This window comes from Podarcis filfolensis (genome assembly GCF_964270895.1).
Source record: "Podarcis filfolensis genome assembly, chromosome: 5".
NCBI lineage: Eukaryota > Metazoa > Chordata > Lepidosauria > Squamata > Lacertidae > Podarcis > Podarcis filfolensis.
The window spans coordinates 9,625,841-9,650,415 of record NC_139608.1 but is presented as its reverse complement, the minus strand read 5'-3'; the positions used below and the strand labels follow the sequence as shown (position 1 = coordinate 9,650,415).

At 44.0% G+C, this 24,575-nt stretch overlaps 1 protein-coding gene across 1 annotated transcript in view; it reads left to right on the top strand.

Moving 5' to 3' along the window:
- LOC310763263 (uncharacterized protein) overlaps window positions 1-23,640 on the top strand; it is a gene marked incomplete at its 3' end in the record, with an annotated part of 435,273 nt that extends 411,633 nt beyond the window's left edge. The window contains exons 7-11 of the mRNA XM_083615146.1: window positions 5,598-5,709; window positions 9,568-9,635; window positions 10,832-10,888; window positions 15,136-15,308; window positions 23,608-23,640. Coding sequence (XP_083471272.1) covers window positions 5,598-5,709; window positions 9,568-9,635; window positions 10,832-10,888; window positions 15,136-15,308; window positions 23,608-23,640 — 443 coding nt within the window. The remainder of the gene's footprint in view (window positions 1-5,597; window positions 5,710-9,567; window positions 9,636-10,831; window positions 10,889-15,135; window positions 15,309-23,607) is intronic.
- Window positions 23,641-24,575: the final 935 nt, after the last annotated feature.

Here is a 24,575-nt window from a genome sequence, read left to right as displayed (position 1 = left end):
CTTGTCATATAAGGGTGATTTTGCAGCCCTGTGTTAATTCCTAAATAAAGAATTGAGGGGTAGGGAGAGAATCCTGAAGAGGAGTCTTATGGAGTCTACATGACTCACTGAACCACTTTTCTCTCTGTTTAATTTCCAGACACTAAGAAACTTTATGAACTTAGTTCTGTGAAGAGACTCAAAATCCCACTGAATTCAGTGAGGTTTATTTATGAGAAAGCATGTTTAGGATTGCTCCTCATATCCTTTGGGGCACTTGCAAAGGCACACAAACTTTCTTTTCGACTTTGCTTACATCCAGTAATTGACACCCTTTCCTGAAAGCCAGTAGGTACCTCTAGTCCCTCCCTCCCTCCCTCCCATGCATGCAGCTATCATTTTATAGTATAATATTTACTTTTGATAATTTTAAGAAGGAGTCAATTAGCATTTATATCAGACAGGATTTTTTAAATAAATAAATAAATTGTGTTTCTATCGGACCATTTGAAAAAGGAGAAGCCAATAAAGTTTTGGTGTGGGGGGGGCTTTTAGTTGTTGCTGTTGGTGGTGAAATTATTGGTTGGACTGTATTTACAAGCTTGGCTCTGGTTTTTAACCAGCACATCTTGAAGTAGCTGTTGTGGTGGAAGAGGCAACACTACTTGTTCTAAGCACCGCTCCTCACTTTTAATGGGAAACTCAAAACCTTTTTTTTTATATTAATTATCTTCTCGATGTTAGAATTTTGAACTTAATGGCAGAGCAGACAGCGCAAAAAGCAAACAATTAAAACATTTTATGTATTTGATCTCTGATAGGCATCTCTGCAAGATAGATTTTAACATTTTTTCTTCTTAATTCCGCCCCCCTTCCAGTAAGAAGGATAAGCTTGGAGTGCCCAGTCGCCGTGGTAACTGCCAGAAAAATTCTCCAGAAGTTTGAAGAGGTCAGCTAACAGGGTCAACAACTCTGGCCTCTTTCTGAGCTGGGGCAGGCAGGCCCCATCCTGCTGGCAGAATGTTCGCCAAGGCCTAACCCTGGGAGGTGGGCCATTCCAGCTCTGATATAAATTTTTTGAGTCAGTTCACGGCCTGGACTCTCCAGGTGGCCTCCAAAATCGATGGTGACCTCTTGACCCTGTCTAACGTCGGCATCGCATCCAACCTAAGGAAGGATTTAGGCAGGAGTGACAGCTTTCCACTGAGTGTTATTGGGGACAGTACAAACAGTTTGGGAAGCAAGGAGGTAGGTATGAGGAGACCAGGTCATTAAAAGCATATTAAAAAACAATTGCAGTGGGTTGAGATGGGGCGGGGGGGGGGCAGGAGGAGCAATTCTTGTTAGTGGTTACTTTCTGGTTAGCATTTATTTATTTATCTATTTTTTGTTTGTTTGTTTGTTTGTAAATCTTTGCAGAGGGCTGCTCCCATCCTTGTCTTCAGATCTTGCTTTTAACGTTAAGGACATCCCTGGTTTTTGGTGTAGAAAGGGGGCTTTTCCTTTGTGCTGCAAGTCAAAACTCTTTTTGCATCCACATATAAATAACAGATGGGTAAATAAAAATGGATAGATTCAGAACACAATAGTCGTTTTCCTTCACTGTCTAGGTATCTTCCCAGAATTGCTGAAAATGTATGTATTAAAATGCCTCTTCTGCTTATCTTGGCAGGAATAGTCCAGGAATTGTTAAAGAAGTTTCTTTATTCAAAAGAGTAACTTTGGAATATATGCAACCATCCTGAGATTTAACAAAACATTAAGGGCACAGTCCAGCCAAAGCTAAGCACATTCTAATCCCATTGATTTTCCTGGGACTGACAAGTGCTTAACTCTGTTTGGATTGTGCCCAAGTAAAACAGGTGCTTTAAAAAATTAAGACAAGGAAATTACAAGGTATGCAAAAAATGCTCTGGAATGAAGGTGAGCTGGTTTAACTGGGCTGTTCCACTTCTGCTTTGTAAAACAAATAGTTAAGCACACATTTGATTCCATGGGATCCAGTTCTAATGTGGGGAAGAAATGTAACCGGCACAAGATAACAAATATTCATAGATAATTTAATGTAAGTGCTTTATCAGCGCTGGAGTTTGCTAACAAATCTGTTGAACTCTGAATTCCTTAGCAAGTGGATTCTTTGTTCAGCTTTATTTACAAAAATAGAATCCAATGCTACAACCATTACTCATGTAGTCCTCATGTATAGAGACACTCTTGCCACAGAGCAAGGTGAGAAGGATACTTCAGAGTGTGGGCACCAGGAAGAATGGGAGGGAGAGCTAACCCCATGTCCTGTTCACACCCAGCCAAGGAAGGCAAATGCCAGCTAGTTAATACTTTATTGACAAAAGCACACACACTTCTAGTGCCTTCATAGCTATTTTCCAGATCCGTGCCTGGTGGAGCATTTGACGCAACAGTGGAACCATGCGCCCCCAGGTTTATGTACCCTTGTCTGATGGAGTGTGCACATGCAACCTGAGACTTCTTCTTCCTGGATGCCGTTGCTGTGCTTGCCTCTTCAAGCCCCTCCTGGTTCTTAGGAGATAGCAGGGTAAATGGCGGCAGCAGTTTGACTGGCCCATCCCTCATCTGATCAGCCTCGCCCTCTGCTTTCAACCTGCCCTGTGCCCCGACCTCCTTCTCTGACTGCTAGGACCCTTCTCCTAAACCCCATAAATTGCTGCCTCCCTTTCCTGGGTCCTCCTCTGGCCCCGTTGTCTCCATCGCACAATCATCAGGGCCCTGCCAGACCCTGGCACCCCACAGAGCATAAACCACCAGGAGATTCTCCCCACATAAGCTCTACTGAGATGTTGTTTAGTCGTTTAGTCGTGTCTGACTCTGCGTGACCCCATGGATCAGAGCATGCCAGGCACTTCTGTCTTCCACTGCCTCCCACAGTTTGGTCAGACTCATGCTGGTAGCTTCAAGAACACTGTCCAACCATCTTGTCCTCTGTTGTCCCCGTTGGGCATTGCTGAGAGGAACTTCAAAAAGCAGAACCATGACACTCTGGTTGGTGTGAATAACACCCAGCGTCTTCTCGGGACTCTATAAATCTGAACCAGTTTATCAAGCCTCTTGTACTGATTTGGCTGCCACCCAAGGAGCCCTGGGAACTGCAGTTCTGAGAAGAGGCTACAGAGCATTGACAAAGGCTACTTAAGCCCCAGCATTTGGAGCCAGGAAGGGAAGCGTCTTACAATTAAATGGGTTTCAAACTGGATTAAATTTGTTGCACTATGAGACACTGTCCTGAGAACTTCTCTGTCCCGATAACTTAATCTTTAATTTATGAAAGGGGAGAAGATGTTACACCTTGTACATTTGGGTTGTTGTTGCTAGAGAATCCAACATTTAGAAGACGGGAGACATTATAGAGATGTATAAAATCATGTATGGCATAGAGAATATGGACAGAGAAAAGTTTTTCGCCCTCATGACACTAGAACATGTGGACCTCCAGTGAAGCTGAATGTTAGAAGATTCAGTACAGACAAAAGTATGTACTTCATGCAGTGCATCATTAAACTATGGGATTTGCTCTCACAAGAGGCGCTGATGGCCACCAGCTTGGATGGCTTTAAAATAGGATTGCGCCAATTCATGGAGGAAAAGGATATCAGTGACCAGTAGGCATGCTGGCTATGTTCACCTCCACTGTCAGAAGGAGTATTGCTCCTGAATGCTGGTTGCTAGAAATTGCAGGAGGGAAGAGTGCTGTGGCACCCAGGTCTTGCTTGTGGGCTTTCCTTGGGTATCTCGTTAGCCAGTGTGAGAACAGGATACTGGACTAGATGGGTCATTAGCTTAATCCATCAGGCTCTCCTTATCCATGCAAAATTTTGTCAGGAAGACCAGGAGCAGGTTCTGGAGTTTAGACGAGCACAAGAACAGGAGGGTCAATGGAGACAAATTTCAGTGAAGAAGGTGGAAGTCACAGGAACACAATGCAGCAAAAAAAGATTCCTGTTGTTCAGTTAAGCCTTGATAGCTGATGTGGAAATGTTTGCAGCTAATCATATTTATCAGGGATCACTCAGCTTCCTGTGGGATTGGGTGACCCTTTCACTCTTAAGTGCTGGACTACAGCAAGGACTTGGGAATCTGATGAGCTGTCCAAAAAAATGAACTGTCTAAAAAGACAGCTTCAGGGCCTTAAATGAAAACCTAAAATACCACAGTTGAGACATTTCAGTTGAAATAAAATTATGGCTTAATGAACTTGCATTATTGTTGTTTGGACTGATCTGGAGGGAAGATCTGGGTTGTTTGTCAACAGACATGAAGGGTTTCTATTAGAGTAATGTAATATCAATGTAAATTTGAGGCTCTTATTGGGCATGATGTAATCTATATTGGATGTAATTCTTAAAATGTTAAATGGAAAATTGAGCACTGCATTCTGAACAGAGCTGTAGAAATTATCTGTAATGATCAGCTCCTTACTGCTGAACTTGCATCACCTAGAATACAATTCTGTGCATAAAGAGAGAGTGGGAACAGCCAGGGGGACCCACCTTGAAATACCTGCAGAACAACTTTAATTACTGCCATGTGCTAAAGCTGCAATCCTATGTACACTTACTTGGGAGCAAGCCACAGTGAACTCAGAAGGGCTTGTTTCTGTGTAAACATGTATAATACTGAACTGCATAAGAAAAGACAAAATCTCTTCCTCACCCCTGGTGACTGACCAATTTGGTACTGGAGAGATGCTCTTCTTTTCCCCAACATGTGCACCTGTTACATCTTCAGAAGTGGCTCAAACATCTTTTTCTTCCATATGTGATGCCCTACCATCTGAAGCATGTATTTTGGGAGACAACTTCCCAAGGGAAATGAGAGATTGCAAAAGCCCATCTACCAAAGGCTGCATTCAGTGGCATTTGCAGTCCTTCTATTCACATGCTACTTTAAAGTGAGGACTCTTCTGTTCTCCAGGATCCAGCAAAGCAGAGAAACTGCTCCCACACATTGGAGTAGTAGCCAATGTACTGGTTCTGTTAGTGTAAGGATTTCCAATTGCGCTGCAGAACTACCCCCTCTCTTCTCCCAGTGTGCCCTGCACCCTCCCCCAATCTGTTTTGCAGGGTTGGAGAAAATCCCATAGCGGGGGGGGGGGGGGGAGAGAGAGAGAGTTCTGCTGTGCAGTCAAAAGTCTTTGTGCTGATGGAACGCATGTGCAGAATACCGGCCATAATTTTCCTTGCTGGAAAGGAAACTTTATGAAAGGACCATAGATTTATATGGCACTTCAAAGCATTAAAAAAAGAAAAGAAGAAGTTCCATCTACGTTATCTTGTACTCCTTGTAACAGTGCTTTTCACATTCCATATGCAGATGGATTGGCATAAAGACTGAGGAAGTGTGAGTTCAGTGGAGAAGCAAGATGTGAATCAGAGGCTTCCTGGTCACTACACCACATCTGTGTCAGGATGTACAGTCAAATATGACTAAGGTGCTAGGCCTGGCCCGCTTTGGTCCCCATGCTGTGAGGATGTGGGTGTACATGTTCACCTGCACAGAAAAGCCTGCCATAGGCTAGGTATATGCAACTGTGTTTGGAGCCTAACTGTTAAGCCAAACCTTCCCACTGATTTTCTTCCCAAAAGGTGTGTTATTGGGGAACAACTCCAGCTCACCTCATAGTTCCTCAGCTGTGTCTTTGACCTTGGTGCTCCAGAGGAAAAGGCAGGGAACCCACCTCTCCTCTGAAGATTTCAGGTAAGTAAAATGTCTTTCTCAACCGTGGAGCATCTCATCTGGGTACCAAAATAACTACACATCTATCCTTCATTAAATACGAACACATCTGCCTCAAAACAAGGTCCATAGTAAGCATCAGTGCTGCAAGGAACCAATTCAGTGTCCACTGCTGCTAGGGAGGGCTCAGCCCTGCTCCCACCACATTGAATCAACCCACAAGCCCAGGCCACACAGGTTGCCCCCAGGTGACCTGCTTATTCAGGCGTGGCACATCCTGTTTCACTGCCTGAGGCAAAAAGGAAAGGTGCCGTCTCAGTGCTGCTCTGCCAGTGGTGAAAGAGGCAGAATGCCCATGGGGGCACCACCTCTTGGGGTTCCACCGCCTGAGGCACCTGCTCAGTCTGCCTCATGGGTGGGCCGGCCCTGTGTTTAGTGAGCATTCAATGTTATCCATCTGCATGCAAATGAGCATTCATTCTGATTTGTTTGTGGGGAGGTTTGATATGACACTGTGTCACGCAATGGGGATCCCACCCTTTCCAGTGCACTTTCCCATAACTTTCATTACTGCAGAATGGCCCGGTTTGTTTTGGGAGTGGGCTGGTTGCGCAGGAGTCCAAATCCACTTTAGCAGTGCAGCCCACTCCTATATCACTTTAACTATCATGGATTCCTCCCCCCTCCACCCCAAGAATCATGATAACTGGTTTGTTAAGAGCCTCCTAACAGCTCTCAGCACCCTTAACAATGGACAACGCCCATGATTCCTTGTGGGGAGGGGGAGCCATGGCTGCTGAAGTGATATAAGAGGGCTTTAAATATACAGTGTTGGTGTGACCTGAATTTGTTGGTATGTCACTGAATCCCACCTGCAAAATAGCAACAAGTCTGGAAGCATCCGGAGTGCGATGAACTGAAAGCAGCTATGCTACACAATGTGCCCATTAGCACAACAAACATTGCTCCCTGGCATCTCCAGGAAGGATGGGAATGTCCTCTGCCTACAATCCAGAAAAGTTGCACCCAGTTGATGTGGACAATAGTGAGCTAGATGGACCAGTGTAACGCGGTATGAGGGAGCTTCCTCAGTTCCCCTCAAGCCATCAAACTGTCTTGTCATGAGAGGCAGTCAAGGGAATTTTAAAAACTTTACCTAAGCAAAATAAAGCTAGTCAATAAAATTTGATCATCTCTGAATCTTAAACGTGGCACTCAGTAAATGAGAGTTTAACAGGGCTAGTTCTAGAAAGCTTTGTTTTTTCTACAACCTCATATCGCAGCATTGTGTTAAAGCCATTCAGCTAGCTACCAACAGTGTCGGTGGACCTGTTTTGTATCTTGTCCCTGTCTTAGCTTATTATTTAATGGAGGGTTGTTGGGGTTTTGATTGATTGATTGATTGATTGTGTGTGTATGTGTGTTGTCATTAAATCTATATAGCAGTTTACCTGTGCAATGTGCCTCGTCAATCCATTGGTCCTTATTTCTTAAAGCAATGTTGTGTGGTGGTTGGCGACAGCTATTTCAGCTAAACTAACTAGAAAATAGGGTCGACTTCCTGAAGACCCAGAAACTCGATGTCAGCGTGCGGATTTGAACTCACACTTCCCCAATACCCCTTGGTCAACATGTCTTCCAGCGGCGGACTCACCTTCACAAAGGTGCATCTCCTTCCTGCTGCAAACCGCACGCCGCACATCAGAGCATGCAAATGAAGCATGCAGGAAATTAAGGGGTGAAATAATGGAAGGCGAGACCCACACGGGGTATATGTGCTGGCGGAGGAATGGTGGATTTTTGAAACAGTAGATAATGTCTTGGCCAAGATCTCCTTAAGCCTGGGTCTGATGGGTGAGGTCTTTAAGACATCCAAGGCCTACTCCATTAAGAGCTTTAAAAAGGAACAGCGCGGGCTTAAAGCCAATCCCTCTCTTTAGAGACAACCATGGTGGGCGTAATATGATCGCGGCAGTGCAAGGCCATGAACAAACATGCAGCTGCATTCTGAAGCCGGGCGCATCAGAGAAGCCTTGTCAGCAATCAACTGTCAGAATAACCAGGGTGTGGGTTGCTGTTGAAGGCAGAGCCCGCGCCAAGACCCCTGCTTCTGAGAGCCAACGTGGATCTGCAGAGAGGATGTTGAATTGGAATGACACCACGTGCCTCTATTGATGTTAAAATCACTTACCTCCCTGTTTTATCTGTGAACAGAGCGAACAGGTGGTTGAACAAATGGGGCACAACTAGTTTGGCTCTGGGAGGCAACACGAAGCAGTAGCTAGGAATGAATGAAGAACTGTTTTGCGCATCCAGATCAGCGGGGGGGGGGGGGAGTGGGATGTGACTCTTGTTTGTGTAAGTTGGGAGGGGTGAAACTGGCATGTCTCTCCCAGAGCGAATTGTACAAGTTACTCTTTTTTAATTTAATTTGATAAATTCATATGCCACACTCTCTACTCTCAAGAGTTCCTGTACATTTAGAACTTGTGCAGGAGGGATGCACAAATTCTGCCTTTCGTGCTAGATAATTTGCAGCGGGGAGGATGGTGTGATGCTGGCGCACTGGCAGGGCAGCTGCAGCAGAGTTTGCTAAAACACTCAGATAAACTTGCCGACAAGAAAAACAGTTCAACAGTTCAACGTGGAACAGACTTCCTCCTCTGCTTTACTGCAGGCATTTAAACAGAGGTTTCAGAGCCATTTCTCATGAATGCTGTTGATGCATCCTATGTTGAATATTCCGATTAAGCAGTAGGTTAGTCTGGATGACCTCCAAGATTCATTTCAACCACAGTTTTAAATTGCAATGATTCTATATCAGCATGGCCTGGCTCACAGGGTTGTTGTGAGAAAAGGAGAGAGGATAAATATTCTTTATTGCTCTAAATTCTGCGGAGGAAGGACTGGTTTATAAAGGCAAGTAGTAATTGTAAAAATTGTTCCCCCTCCCTCGACAAGGAACAACAGCAGCAGCAGCAACAACAACCATGCACTTTCAAGCCAGTATATGAGTGCTTGAGGGCTTGAAACTTAAAAAATAAATAAGTGAAAGCTGAGGTTCTTGGGATGAACATAATTCTGTGGCCAGTAGCAATTACAGTGCAGGTCTAGTTACAGTACAATAGCACACTCTGGGGATAAATATTCCCAAGGTACAGGTGGGGAATTGATGTAGACAGAGCATGACTAAATCAGTGGCCCACACAATGAGTCCTTGGCCAAGGGGAGCTTAACCTCAGGTGCCCTTGAGTTACACCTGGGGCACTGATCCCACAACAGCCTCTCACTCACTCACTTGCTGATGATGACTGGTGAGTAATCACTTTCATTTTCCCTTTACTACATCTCTCTCTCTCTCTCTCTCTCTCTCTCGCTCTCTCGCTCTCTCGCTCTCTTGTTACCCATGAGTTATGATAACATGTAAGCAGCTTATAGAATTCTTATCAGTAGACGCTGAACACAATGCAACAATTAACTCTTAACGACAGCCGCCTCTAACTATGAGTGGCATGTCATAAATTATGTTTGAACTGGCTCCTTCCACTCTGGAGAGTCTCTCCGCCACCCAGCCAGACCTCATAAAGTTGCACTCGCAGGCTTAATCCCACTTGGACGGGTGCCCTCTCTCTCTCTCTCTCTCTCTCTCTCTCTCTCTCTCTCTCTCTCACACACACACACACACACACACACACACACACTCCCAGCCCCAAACTTGGGCACAGTCGCCTTTCCCAACAAGGGAACAATCTTTGTTTCTGTTACCTTATTCGGCCAAAGACCTGAACAACTAGCTATGGCATTAGCAGGGCCTGCAGGCAGGACTCTCGGCAGGCCAGCCAACCTCCAACAAACCCCTTTTTATCCTCTGGTTTCTAGGAAGAATTATGATGGCGGTGCCCTGCTGCTGATGAGTCAGATCTGTGGTGGGCCTGGAGAGAAGTCCCGTAAGTGGGGTGTACTGTAAAACAGGGGCTCCCATTCATCAAGGACCCTGTGTGTAATAAACCACAAAAAACGGGGGGGGGGAGGGGGAGGGAGGAAGAGAAGGGGGAAAGCAGCTGCAGAGAGCAGGAACAAACAACCCAGCTCATTCTTTAGGAGCCAAAAGTTTCTAATTTGCTGCTGGGCGGCTCAGCTCCCTGGCATCCTTTAGGAGCGGACAATGTCTGGCACTTGCTTGCACCCAGTTCTGCTCCTAGAAGTTCTGAGGTCCAGGGAACAGCTTTGTTTGGAACCCAAAATGTAGGCACAAGTTGAATAGAGAAAGAAAAGCACCACTCAGGGACATCAGAAAAAGTTTAAAGTTTCGCTGTGTGGGGGCCCTGAATCTAGCCGACCTACTGGGGGTAGGGGGTGAAATGGTACTTGGCCTTGTCTCTGGAGGCAATTATAAACAAAGCATCATGTGAGCAGTGAGAGAGGAAAGGGAGTCTGATGGATGTATAAGGAAGTTTGTTGGGGGGGTGAGAGAGTGACATATTCTGGAGCCGCTGAGACCACTGGGTGCTGCTTTTTTCAGGAGCAGGCTAGATATTTTCCCCAGCTTCAAATTGCACAGCCAGCCATGCATCCAGTTGCTCAAAATGCAAGTTTTCAAAATTTTTAAAGTGAAATACCTTGATAAAAAGCATATAGAAAAGGAAGGAGAAGAGATGGGTGTCAAAGAGTTAAGAAATATTTGATCTAGGCTTGCATTAAGGGGCCTCACAGTCAGGTTGGAAAATGTCGTGTGAGACCACCTCTCCTATAAAAGAACCCAGAAGGAAAGTGGAAATTGCAAAATAAACTGTTGCTTCCTACAGTCCTTATTTTCCAGGACCAAGTTCCACACAAATTGAAAATAAATAGCCAATGGATTATATGTGATGAGTAGAGTAAAAAACCAAAACAGGATTTACCTTTGGACTGATCCACAATGAGAGTGACTGGTAAAATTTGGAGTGAGTTAAAAAGTAATTGTAGATTTTGTTTCTTGCACCAAACTTTTCAGAAAAAGTGACTATCTCACTTTTCACCCATCACCATGCCTCATTATTCCAATCTCAAGAGGGGGGAAAACACAACAGAATTCAGATTTGTTTTGAAAACTATTAATATATTACATGAATGACCTTTAATGCCCATTTTGTGCCTCAGCCAGGTTGCACCTGGGGCAGGTCCTGCCATCTCCCCATCCTTGCTGTGTTACTGAAGTTAGGTATGTGTTCTGCAACTGCTTAGTGATTTATAAGAGAGCAGATGGCATGAACACTGACGCAGGTTGCAATTCTAGACCTTTGGCTCATGTAGTCATTGTTCAGTGAAGCTCAGGGTCCTGACAACTTCCCTCAGGAGAATATGCTTCTTACATGTTTTGAGGTATTGCATTGTACCCAACCCTCAAATAGCAAAATGTACGATCTTGGATAAGGCAATTATTTTAACAGCAGGGAGGACACTTGAAATATGCCATAGTGTGCAGGTGCCACAAGCCCATGATGCTGGTGGCAATGGACACCCATTTCATGCCAGCCCTTTTTGTTCAGCCTAAAAAGCAGGGGCTCTTCCAGAAAGGAGGTGTGTAAAATTCCCTCGTCGATTTCACCCTCCTCCGCCACCTTTCATGGACTTTTTAGTTGGATGCACTGCCCACAGAAAACTGACATCGGGGATGGCCTTTTCTTTCTCTCTGGCGAGGGAGACGTTGCTGCTGTAACCACGGTTTGAGGATTAGGCCGAGAGATTAGAAAGGAATCCTTTCATTCTTGGTTTCCCAAGCAGGTGCAAGGCATTGTGGGAATGCCACAGGAAGAACTCCCCCTCCCCTTCCCCACTGTTCTTCACCACAGGGATGGGATAGCACAAATTCCAGGAGTTGTTCTGTCACAGCCAAGCCTGGACCCAGCTGACCTCAACGGGAGAGCAAGGGATGCTCAGCAGCATCCCCTGGGATGAGGTGCTTTGTGTGTGTGTAGATATGTGTGAGGATCCACACACCCCCTCCCCGGATGCATTAGGGTAGAAGGCATTTCAGTGCTTCTGGAATTCCTGCAGGTGTTTCTGAATGCAAAGGGGTCCTTTCAGAGCCTCACATCTGCATCCATCATGTGCATTTGGGCATATGATCGGGCTGTTTGTTTGTTTGTCCGGCTGACTGACGTGGAGTGACTGGGGCTGTTGATCGAAGGTCATCAACAGAATAGCTCTGTTCTCTGGAGTTTACTGGACCCCAACCATCCTGGATGACTCCTGACAGCCTTCTGTTTTTTGGCGGACGCTGCACAGTAGTAGCAGGATTTCTAATAAAGTTGAAAACAATTTGTCTTTTTAGTGTGACAATTGCCTTTGGGGAAGGGGGAGAATGATCTAGGCTGTGCATTAAAAAAACAAAACTATGAGGATTAATATATCATGCTGTCTCATTGGCTCAATGTGGGTGACAAGATGTTTTTAAAAGATTAATTAAAAAAAATAATCAACCAGCGCACTAAGTTTTCGTCAACATAAGCAGCAGATTAATCTAATAAAGCACTCACAGATAATTTGGGGGAGGATTTAATTGGCAGGGCTGAGGGGCACTTTTGTCTTTTTTCAGAGACCCTCTTAGCTCCAGCACATTTTAGCATAATATGGACCGGAGAAGACAAGATCAAAAATGGATTTTCCTTTGGAGAATTATTGGCAGGGGTTTGGGTTGTCTCTCCCCACTTTTTCTTTTATGAAAATAAACTTCCTTCACGCTTCTTTTGCTATCCTCAAAATATATTGAGGTTTAGCACTATGCAGACTTATCTATAGTTGACTCTTTAATTAGTCAGTTGATCAATCATTGAGCATATAGGCTTAAAGAGAAAAGGCCCTTTGATTGGCTGGCCGTGGAAGCCGCTGGGGTACGTGTGACTCAAGCCACGTCTCCCGGCTGCCTTGCTCCTCGCCTCCAGTATCACCAGCATCCTGTTTCCACTATGAGCCTGCTGGGCAAAGCTCTGGGATTCAAGCGCACCATCAGTACCAGCTTCTCTGAATACCTAGTCAGCTAACACTCCCAAGAGACAGTCCCAGCACAGCAGACCCTACAATAGGGATGGGGAATCTCAGGCCCTGAGATTCTGCTGTCCGGGCAATTGGGACTCTCCCCGGGCTACAGCCCTCACTTCCCTGCCATTGCACCCATTGTTTGCCTGGTTAGAACTCTGGTAGTGCTTCATGTGCAGAAGCCTCTACAAAATGAAAATTTGCATCCATTGCTCTGCCCGTATTGCCTCTATCCCCACCCACCACTGGCAAGTGGCCTCCAGAAGGCTGCTCAGTCACCGTGCAGGACACACAGCTGAGCAGCCCGTTCTTTGGGACAGCAAGTAGGAGCAACTTTAGTCAATCAGCAAAACTCTTTTCACTGCTTATAAAAAAAATAAATCAGTAAAAGTCATTGTTAGATTATAATTGAATCTCTCTCCCTGGTTTGGGGGAGATAGTTGTGATCAGCTGGCAGCCTGCTCTCCTGAGAGCAGAGGAATCATGCTGGGTGGGAGGGCCTATCCCACAAGGCAGTGTACATGGGGGGGGGGGATTCCCAGGACCCACTGGTTTCCCAGCCAGGTGGTGACCAGGCCCAGATCTATTAAACTTCAGCAGGGAGGCTGCAAAGTGTGTCCTCTAACCATGCCCCTGGGACCATGACTTGATGATGCATTGAATATGAGGAGCAAAGAATATGTGCGTGCGCGTGTGTATACGAGAATCAAAGCCCCAAACTGAAGTTTCACTTAATATGAGCAGAAAGTGTAAGCAGTAGTTTAAGGATTGGTTGCTAAATGCCCATGAATCAAGACTGCAAAGCAGATAGTAGCAGACAGGATGAATTTGCTTGTGTTCCTTTTTCCCTTCCCATCCCTTTTACCTCTCGTGCCATGCATTTTAAAATTGAAGGTCCAAAAGCAGGGACTTTTTATTTATTAATTTGTAAGCTACTATGGGGTATAAATGCTCTGGATGAATGGATCTTCCAAACAGTGTGACTTACAGCACAAAGCTAACTTGGTCTACTTGGGATTAAGTTGTGTATAGAACTCAGGGCCTTTAGAAGGTTGCTAGAAAAGGAAGTCCTCTAAATAAACTCGCTTTCAGGATTTGAAAACTATCTTTCAAAGTTCAAACTTCACAACAATTTCTTTTTTGCCTTTATTTCTTAAAATACAAGCTTGTTTTATACCATTTGTTCATGTTATGAACTGATTTGAGTAGTCTGCTCTTTTGATAATGAAACACACACACTTTAAACTATTTTCCACATTTCAATCCCTGGCAGAGTGCTTCCTAATGAGCCAGAAATTGAAACTTTGCCTCCTTTGTCCTTAACACTGGAAGCAGAATCTCACAGTAATCCACTGTGGATCAATCAATTGTGGACTGAATCCACAGCAGAACAATTTAACAAGCCACCCAGAAAGAGTGAGCTGTTTTGTAGAAAGACGGGGCCCTACATTAAAATATATATACTTACATTTAAAAGTTTGCTTTTCACAAACCGTTCGGAGTTGCTGAATGATCTCCAGAATGCAAATGCAAGACACAGAATAAAATAAAACCAGGGCAAACCCAACAAATCTAATCATTTCTAGAGCTGTTATATTGCCAGCAAGCTATTAAGATTTAAATTCAAGTTGCAAATCAGATTCTCACTATTTCTATCATTGCCAAGAGAAACTTTGGTGAGCAGCCCTACATATTCTTTTCTCTTTTTTTAATGAAGAGTTGGTGATGGAAGAGTTAAAGATACAATGAAAGGCTGTTTTTAATTTCAGCATGAGCACCACTGATGCACTCTGAAAATCCATCCTGCAATGCTGAAATCCTAAATTGCCAGTGCCCTGCACCCCACTGGAACATTTCAGTCTGCTGTTAGTGATCCTCAGCATGTGAAAGATTTGAAGGGGGAGGTGAGCTCTCCAAAGAGGGGTTGGAGCTTGGGGTCTTTGTAGCCAAGAGGCAAAACATTGTGAACCTGTGGAGAAGGAACTCAGAAACCCCCTTGAGGCACCGGGAAAGAGAGAGAGACAAAAAGCCTGTTACATGCTTGCAAATCACTCCACTGCTGTTATTTTATTTACTGGGGTCCACAGGAGGATTGTTTCACTTTGCACAATTTTTTAAAGCTTTGTGATCTGGATTCTTTTTCTTCCCTTGCACCCCGTCAGAGTGGTGGAGTACCACTTGCACCGAGAAATGTGCAGAGGAAAAAAGACCCCCCAAAGCTAGGGGGGGAAAAGGGATGAATTAGAAATTATATTAGGAAAGAGGGAAACGAGGGAGAAAGAGAGAAAAGCATGCGCAGATATCCAGGTTAACATTTTGCACCTGCTTTCAAGTTTGCAAGCTGTACTAAAAATAATTGAAACACTTGTGAAACACTTTGGGCCAGGCTTTCAAAGGCGTGATATCCAAAATTGTTGTTTTAAACTTCAGGCTGCAGATACCTCTCCAACATGTACACAGGAAACTTTGCTATCCATGAAAGTAACATGGGAATTGATGCAAACAGACCAGGCACCCCAAAGTTTGGTGGATTAACAAGTCAACAGCAGCAAACAAATTTACAGCTTCGGCTTCTTTTCCTGAGAACTACAATCCAACAAAATGTAAGCATTCTGATTCCAGCTGATGTCAGCAAGAGAGATTAAAGCTCAAGTAAGCCCCACTGAATGCAGAGGGGCTTCTTTCTGATTAAACATGCATTGGTTTGCATTGTTAGTACCAAATGCATTTTCACCACTGAAATCAGTGGTGTATAAAGTGGTTTAACTTTGGCTGGATGCTGCCCATTAATTCGTTCAATGCTGTTATATATACCGTAAAATAAATAAAAGAGAGGGCATGGTCTGGCCAGTAATAAAACACTGAAAACACATGGATTTCAATAGGAGAGAATCAAACATAGGTAATCAGCAATGCTAGTGTTACTCATTGAAATTAAGAGACGTTCAATTTCTGAGGGTCTACTCTGAGTATGTCTTAGTTGGGCATCTCCCTATGTGTTTAACTCTCCCACTGAAATGGATGAGACATGGATGCATAACTTTGATAGACCATGCTCTATGTATTAATAAATGTTTATTGTTTAGCACTGTGATTGAAAATTCTCAAATCGGCTAAGTGCACTTCAAGCAGCAATTCAGCACAAGGTAACCTGGGAGCAAGTCCCTTTGAACTCAGTGAGATTCTGGCTAGACGTGTGCATGATTATGCCTGTAGTCTGTGCTTGAAGGTTGCTAGTTTATACTTGAGCTGCCTGTCCTTGTGCCCAACTAATCAGATTAATTTGATTTGAGTTTTAAGAAAATGATCAGTCCTTTGCTCTAGCTTCTTGATTGTGGCATAGTGTCATCAGAATGCTGTGGTTTGGGGCTGATGTGTCTTTCTTTGGAGCAGAAGGCCTAGAACAGGGATGGAGGAACCCTCATGGCCTTCCAGATTTTGTTGGACTACAATGCCCATCATCCCTGACCATGGCCATGCTGGGAATTGTAGTCCAACAACTCCAGATAGGCCTCATGTTCCTTATCCCTAGTCTATGCCTTATGAACCTATGACAACTGACTAAATTGGCAATAAGTAAGTGACACATACACTAGGAGGTCATGATTTAGAAAGTTGGTCACATAGTTCTGCGGGTGCAGATGCTGGAAAGCAGACATCTGTGTTGAACAAGTTCTAAATTAAGGCAGTTACCAAATTCCACTGAAAGTATAACTGGAGGAAAATTGGGGTTCAGCTACTGAGGGATAGTGTTTTGACATTTCTGAGAGTCTCACCTCTCCTGGTAAACCAGAAATCACTGGTTGAGACAGTGTTTTAAACTGTTTTTAGTGGATTGTAGTCAGTGCTGGCCCTACTTAGAGTAGACCCATTGATGGACCTAAGTTAATTCCAGTGTGCATAATCAGTGTAGGACTGCCATTGGATACAGCTCAGAATGTTTTTAACTGTTTTTCAATTACTTAAAAAAATTTTTTTTAGTCAGTGTGTTTGCTGCCCTGAGCAGCAAGGTGGACAAGGTGGGATATTTGTTGAATTAACAGCGGCGGCGGCGACAGCAGCAGCAGCAGCAGCAGCAGCAGCAGCAGCAGCAGCAGCAACAATGCATTCTTGGGGTGGGGTGGGGGTGGGGATAGCTTAGCAATATGACATTTGCTTTGCATAGAGAAGGTTCCTGGTTCAGTTCCTGGCATCTCAATCAAGTGCTAGGTGATGGGATCCCAGATAACCCCTGTTGGTCAGAAGACTACACTGGGCTAGATACTGAGACAGTGTGGTAGCAGGGGTCATAGCAGGGGTCAGCAAACTTTTTCAGCAGGGGGCCGGTCCACTGTCCCTCAGACCTTGTGGGGGGCCGGACTATATTTTGAAGGGGGGGAAATGAATGAATTCCTATGCCCTACAAATAACCCAGAGATGCATTTAAAATAAAAGCACACATTCTACTCATGTAAAAACACCAGGCAGGCCCCAGAAATGCATTTTAAATAAAAGCACACATTCTACTCATGTAAAAACACGCTGATTCCTGGACCGTCCGCTGGCCAGATTGAGAAGGCGATTGGGCCGGATCCGGCCCCCGGGCCTTAGTTTGCCTACGTATGGGTCATAGCCTCTGACTAGGACCAGCAACACCCACGCTCAGATTTTCACTGTGCCATGAAACTTGTTTTGTGATTTTGAGCCAGTCACTCTTTCTCAGTCTAGCCTACCTCACAGGGTTGCCGTGGGGATAAAATGGAGGTACATTGCGACTTGCATACTATGTATACTGCCTGATGGAGGATTATAATTTTAAACCCATTTCCTTTTTGTGTTTGAGTGTGTGTTTTTAATTGGGATGGAATGATTTTTTTGGAGGGGGGGAAACCCATCTCTCATCATGCCTCAGGTAGCGCCACCCCCCATTTTAATACTAAATACAAAGAACCCACTGGATATCCCGATCCTGTCTTTCACCTAGCCAAGCCATGTGATTCTGAATTTATACAGTGGCATTTTGACTTCTAGTTCATCTGAAAGCGCTGTAAGATCTTCTTGGTTGTGTGATAACTTTTAAAGGGCAAAGTTGAGAAGGGGCAAAGCCATTTCACTCTTGTTTTATTCCTCAGCAATAAATTACTTTAATGGTTATTGTATCCTATTGTACAATAAAATTGTGTGTGTGTGTTGTCGTTGTTGTCGCTGCTGCTGCTGCTTTAGGGTGCAATCACTCAAGCTCAGCCATTAGAAATAGGTCAGAACTTGAGATAAAGTTTAGATAATACATATGTGCAGTGTGTGATTTGTGGTGCAGGAGAGAAAATACCAGCAGCAAAGGGGCGGGGGAATTTCAGTTGATGAAATCCCTCTCCTGGAGAAACGGGTTTACTGCGTAGTCCCCCCCACTCCCTGCCCTTGTCCTCTTTTGCCTACCAACCAGTGTGGCTGGTAAGAAAAGCACTCTGGAGGGTTGGGGGGGGGGCGGGAGACGGAACGGAGGAGAGAGAGGGAAAAAGAGAGAGTCACTTGCAAACAACACAAAATGCTGTCTTGAGACAGCTCCAACTTAGGAAGTTGAAAAGAGAACAGGTAATAAGTGTGTAAGCCTGAAAAGGTAGCTTCTTCCTCCCGGGTGACAGGTTTTCGGAGGTATTTGCAAGGTGCCTGAGCTGGTAATTAGCACCCAGAGCCAGATGCAGGAAATAGTTCTGGTCACCTCAGACACAGAATGCATAATAAGCTGAAGGGCTTGCTTTTCAATGGGTGATTGACTCCGAACAAAGGCCCCAAACAGAAGAGAGTGCAGGACTTAGAGAACGGTAACCCAAGAACCACTGGGCTCCTTTCCCATCAGTTTGCAGGGCTCCCCACCACCACCCCGTCACTCTCTTCTAAAGGCTGATAACATATTAAACATTTTGCAAGGCAACGTTTTCTTTAGCGGAAGAAAGAGCAAGGATCTAATGCGTTAGAAAGAAACGTTTTGATGGATAAGGGAAACATATACTGTTCACAGCCAAAGAGAAATCGTCGGTGATTTATTCCCTACAGATACCGTCAGAAGAACTTGCTTTAAAAACAAAACAAAACTGCATTCCTTCACAGGGGGTTATTTAGGCAGAAGTCTGCAAGCCACTTGGGACCTAAGTTGATTTTGACTCCTTGATATCAAATGTTTCAATGAATTAATTCAGTTGGGACGCACTGGAGTGTCTTTTCTTTCTTTCTTTCTTTCTTTCTTTCTTTCTTTCTTTCTTTCTTTCTAAAAAAATCTTTTTAGTTTACAAGATTTATATAACACTTGATTGTAATGCAACCTCAAAGCAGTTTACGAAAAGATTAGAACAAAATTATCAGTAAAAACACAGTTAAGAACAGCTATTCAACATGTTCAAAGAATGATAGAACATAAACTGAAAAACACACGCCACCATTCTACATGTTTAGGTAAAGGTAAAGGGACCCCTGACCATTAGGTCCAATCGTGACCGACTCTGGGGTTGCGGTGCTCATCTCGCTTTATTGGCCGAGGGAGCCGGCGTACAGCTTCCGGGTCATGTGGCCAGCATGACTAATCTGCTTCTGGCAAACCAGAGCAGCGCACGGAAACGCTGTTTACCTTCCCGCCGGAGCGGTACCTATTTATCTACTTGAACTTTGACGTGCTTTCGAACTGCTAGGTTGGCAGGAGCTGGGACCGAGCAACGGGAGCTCAACCCATCGTGGGGATTCAAACCGCCGACCTTCTGATCGGCAAGTCCTAGGCTCTGTGGTTTAACCCACAGCGCCACCCGCGTCCCTTACATGTTTAGATAGACTCTTCTAAAATGTTTTTAGTGGGTGTACAATGAACGTACCTGCCTGATCTCAATAGGCAGGGAGTTCCAAAGTGTGCTGCCACACTAAAAGATCAATTTCTTACATATGTGGAACAAGACCTATGTGGTGCCCGTACCAGTGCCAGTTCCACAGATTGAAGAGGCTGAGTGGGCATATATGGGGGGAAGCCTTTGGGCTGGTCTAGCAGGGCTCTTTTGTTTTATGTCACCTCTCTCTTGGATCAGAGACAGTGTGCCTCTGTCTACCACCTGCTGGGAACTGTGAATGGGGAGTGCTGCTTTTGGTCCCTAGCTAAGGTCAGCTGAACTTCAGGGACCTGGGGAACCACCAGACCTGACCCATCAGAGGCTCTCATTGATCCAAGGTTTGTGGCAATCCTCAAATTATGGGAGGAAAGGTGAGGCATTGTTGTCCTAGCAAGATAGCAGAGGCAAAGCGCTGGTGGGCAGGTAACAATTGCTCAGCTGCATTCTCAAAGTACCTGTTCCCATTTCTTAGTGATAGAGCTGGATGGAGCTTTCCCTACAGCCCTTGTGAGCAACTGGAAGACTTGATAACCATCATTGTATCTGATGTACACTCATGCATACCTTTTCTATCATTTTCAGAAGTCTGTGTGGAAGTTTCTCATTTTGCAAATCTTCGATTCCTTACATTTCCCTATAAGTTTGCAATTTTTTTAAAAAAGATCCTCATGAAAGGTTGTCAGCATTTTCTGCTAATATACATGTGTTAGAATGCAATTTTCTCCAATACGGATAAATTTGTAAACATTTTATTTATTTATTTATTTATTTATTTATTTATTTATTTATTTACCTACCTACCTACCTACCTACCTACCTACCTACCTACCTGCCTGCCCTTCACACTAAGGTTTCAGGTTAATTAAAATACAGTATCACACAATACTTAAAACAGCTTAAGATAACTTAAAACTAATAAGTTATAAGGTGAGTTCTAAAAAGATACATCTCAAGTGTCAAAAGCCAGAGCGAACAGGTTCATCATCAGCATTTGCCAAAAACCCTGTAATGACCTCTGTCGGAACTGAGTCCCACAAATGATATAATTGTTTATGCATACTTTCTCCAGTAAATGCTTTATTTGGTTGGAGAACACCATTGCAAAATTTGGAGAAGTGCAAATTTCCAAGGATGGAAATTACAGGTGGAAAATTCCAGGGTTGCAGAATCAGTGAATGCAAATTAGGCAGATTCGCCTTTAAATGCGAACTGAATTGAATTTCTCCCACCACCCTTAAGACCACCCCAAAATGCTTGTCCGCAGGCGCACTATCTGTGGCTTAGCTCTTTCATCTGAGCTGTTCCTCAGCCTTTCTGGCTGGCTTGTCCAGTGCCATTTTATTAGCACGGCATCTCCTTTGACATTCGGTGGCATGACTTCTTACGCAGTTTAAAATAAATCGCCCCCATTGCTCCCTGGCTGCCTTTCTGAGCCCTCTGCTTTCAATTAAATCCATCATCGACTTTAAAGGTATGGCCTCAATATATAGGGTTTACAATGACCCTGAAATACCTTTATCCACACCATCTGAGACTCCTTGAACAACCTTCTGTAGACTCCAGCTTGTGGTTTAAAATACCTAGACACATGGCTTTGCTGTTAGATCCTGTAGCAAAGTACAAGCATCAAGCTGTTTAAAGTCTTTCAAGGTATGACCAAGGCTCAAACTGTCCTCCGCAGTGAGAAATCAGGGGAAGCCTAAATCTCTGGAGGCATTGAATAAAAGATTTTAAAAGCCTTCCTGTGAGTTAAAGACTTCCTTGTTTCATTCCAGCACACGTAGCCTTTTAATCACGTGTGTTTCTGCCAGAGCATCATCACAACTCGTACCACATTGTGGGCACACAGGAATCCTTTGCCCATTGAACTTTTGCCTTTTCATTTGTTTCTGGTTTCAGGTTTTATTTTATTTTCTTAAAGCAGGGATACCAGCTTACATTTGATTGCCTGGAGTTTAAAGACATTTCTGGACTCAATCATGCTATAAAGAAAGCTATTGTTTTGCCCAGAAGGGCTACTCTGCAGAGATAACCAGCAATATGCCAGAGCTTCTCCAGGCCTCAGAAAGGGAGGTTGTAACAACTTCATAGAGAAAACGGCGAGCTGCGCAGATGGATCAAAGGCAGCAAATGCCACAAAGTAGCAATTTAGATCTAGGACTCTGTATCTGCAGGAAGACACAAAGACTGGAGGCCATTATCCTCTAAGGTGTCCAAGCAGTCGCCTTGCGTTCTGACCTTTCAAAAAATAAAAAAATGCCACATCAGCAATCTTCTCCAGGACTCCTCTTTAACTGTTGCAAGAAGAGATATCACAGCTGATTTACCGACTGACCAAAGGTTGCAACACTAAACACACTTACTAGGGAATAAAGCCCATTGGATCTGGCAAAACTGTTTAGGGTTCTATGGTAGGGGTGCTTCTAACATGGCAGTTTATTGTAGACTCCAGGATGATAATGCAACATCTGCACATCACCGCCCTCAAAATGCCACCCTATTTCCCTCCCTATCCCACCCAGTAATAGAGATTTACTGATTCTGTTTTGTTTTTTTTTTAAAAAATGGATTTTCTACAGAACTGGTAAATCCAGATTGCATGGAGGAATAATGAGATGGCATTTCAAGGAAGTTGTTGTTATGTGTGAACTGTTCTGAGCTTTTCAGGGTTGGTTTGTTTCTACGATCAAGTGGAGTATAAATTTTAATTAATTAATTAATTAATGAAGATGCATGAGCAGCACTAAGTCCACAATAAGCTGTTGTGTGGAAGTGCCGTCCCTCTTTGTTTTTGTATTCCCCTAGAGAGCATCTGCATGCTGCTCAGGCCAGAGGACAGTCCTTCAAGATTCAGGACCGCTTCGATTAAAAATGATGCCATTTATAGGAACACAGGAATCTTCCTTATATCAAGCCAGTCCATCAACCCATCTAGCTTGATATCGTCAACACTGATTGGTAGACGTTCCCCAGGGTTTCAGATACAAACCTTTCCCAGTCCTACCAGGAGAAGTCAGGGATTGGGGTCAGGGTAGTTATCCCTACTGGTGTGACATGATGTGCTTCTCCTGCAAGCTGGCTTGAAGATCCTGATCTGACAGGTGGCAAGATGGGATGTCAATGAAAACATAAGCACAAACAAATTGTTTTATCAAGCTAGATGCTATCCAAAGCTACAAAGACAGGCCCAGTCTAAAATTTAGTACATGGTGAAAGACTAAACAAGGAAGAGGTGGAGCCCAAATCTTGCTCAACTCTCCTCCGTTGCTCCTCTCTCTCCTTCCCCTCACTTTAGTCCTTCATGAGATCTGATCTCTTTGGCCTAACATCGATCCTGCTACCCCAACTATGCATGTGTGAAATGGAACTGCAGCCCCCAGGATCCCTGGCAGGAGAAGCCATGACCAATTCAGGTTTATAGCACAGACAAAACTTAAGTTCATTTATTTTTAAAATAGACGGGAGATCCTTAGAATTCTGATAGCTGCGCCAGAGCCTATTGCTCAAGCCTAGATTCCTGCTATTAATAGCTGGTTTCCAGATCCCTTTAATAATAAAGGAACTCCAGCAGATGAAAAACTGATCTCTCTCTCCTCACTTAAATTTAATCTGCCATTCTTTGCCAGCAGCACACATAGCTGAGAGGGTCAGGGAATCATTGTGAGAGTGGAAAAAACACAATTAATTTGGTATCAAAAGGTAATAGGATAAGGCCTCAGAAACTCTTGCCTATTGTTCTGTAGAATTAACTTCTGTAGGTCAGATGCCGCTGGTCACTGACCTCAAACTAAACAAGATATGAACAGGCTGGTTACAAAAAAAGAAATGAGTGCTTTTTATTGATCCCAGCCTGACTTCTGTAAGGGAGGTGTCTTTATCTCTCCTTCCTTCCTTCCTTCCTTCCTCCCTTCCTCCCTCCCTTTTCCTAAAGGATAGCCAAACAAAAAACATTTCACATTTGACATATAACTACATATAATTTCAACCATTTGTTGTACGAAAGGCACCCAACTTTTGATGTGTAATCTTTCAGCTCATCTCCTACCCCTTGCAGGTGCTACCTGAAGCCACCCCCCCCAACACTTGAACTCTGGAGAGGTATATAATGATCGACCCATTTCTGAGGAACTTGTACCACCTGGCCACAATTATATTCACAAGAAGAGAGCAAGAGCAGGCAGGAGAACTCCCTTGAGGTACCTGCAAGGTTCTTTTCTTCTTCTTTTTCTTCTCTCTTTTTCTTTTGGGTCTGTGTTTTTCTTTAGATTAGTTTTTTTTATCCTTGAGAAAAAGGTTTCTGATATTAATCTTGGAATTCTTTTTCGAACACTAATAAAATTTATTTTTTTAAAAACAGATACCTGCAGGGTGACTTGAATGACTTCAATATGCTAAACCTGCAACTGTACATACACTTATTGGGAGTAATTGGGACATTTTTCTGAGCAAACATTGCCTAATTCAGGGGTGCCCAAACTTTTTTCAGAGAGGGCCAGATTTGATAAAGTGAACATGTGTGAGGGCCGACCAAAGTTGTTGAGCTTTTTAAAGGATTTTACCCCAGGACATATCCTGTCAGGGGCCAGATTAAATTGACCAGAGGGCCAGATTAGGCCCCCGAGATGGACTTTGGACATGCCTGGCCTAATTTCATATGCGCCCACTTGACTGCTTTGGTCTGAGGAAATAGCCCTGTTACAGGAGCCGTGAGTTCTGCAGCTGTACAAAATCAATCTTTTCTTCAAATAGCCCCTAAACTTTGGAACTCCCTGCCTACTGAGTTCAGGCAGGCCCCTTCAATATACTCTTTTTGGCGCCTGCTTGAAACATTTTTGCTTTGGCAAGGCTATCCTTGCCAAATGTAGGTGTTGACGTTGTTTCAATCTCTTTTGCTGTTAATTTTAATGATTTCCAAATGCTCCTCATTGTTTTGAACTTTTTTTTTTATCGATAATGTTAATATTTCTCATAAACCGCCTAGAGGCTTTCCTGCAATCAAGGCATTTAAATGCATGAAATAAC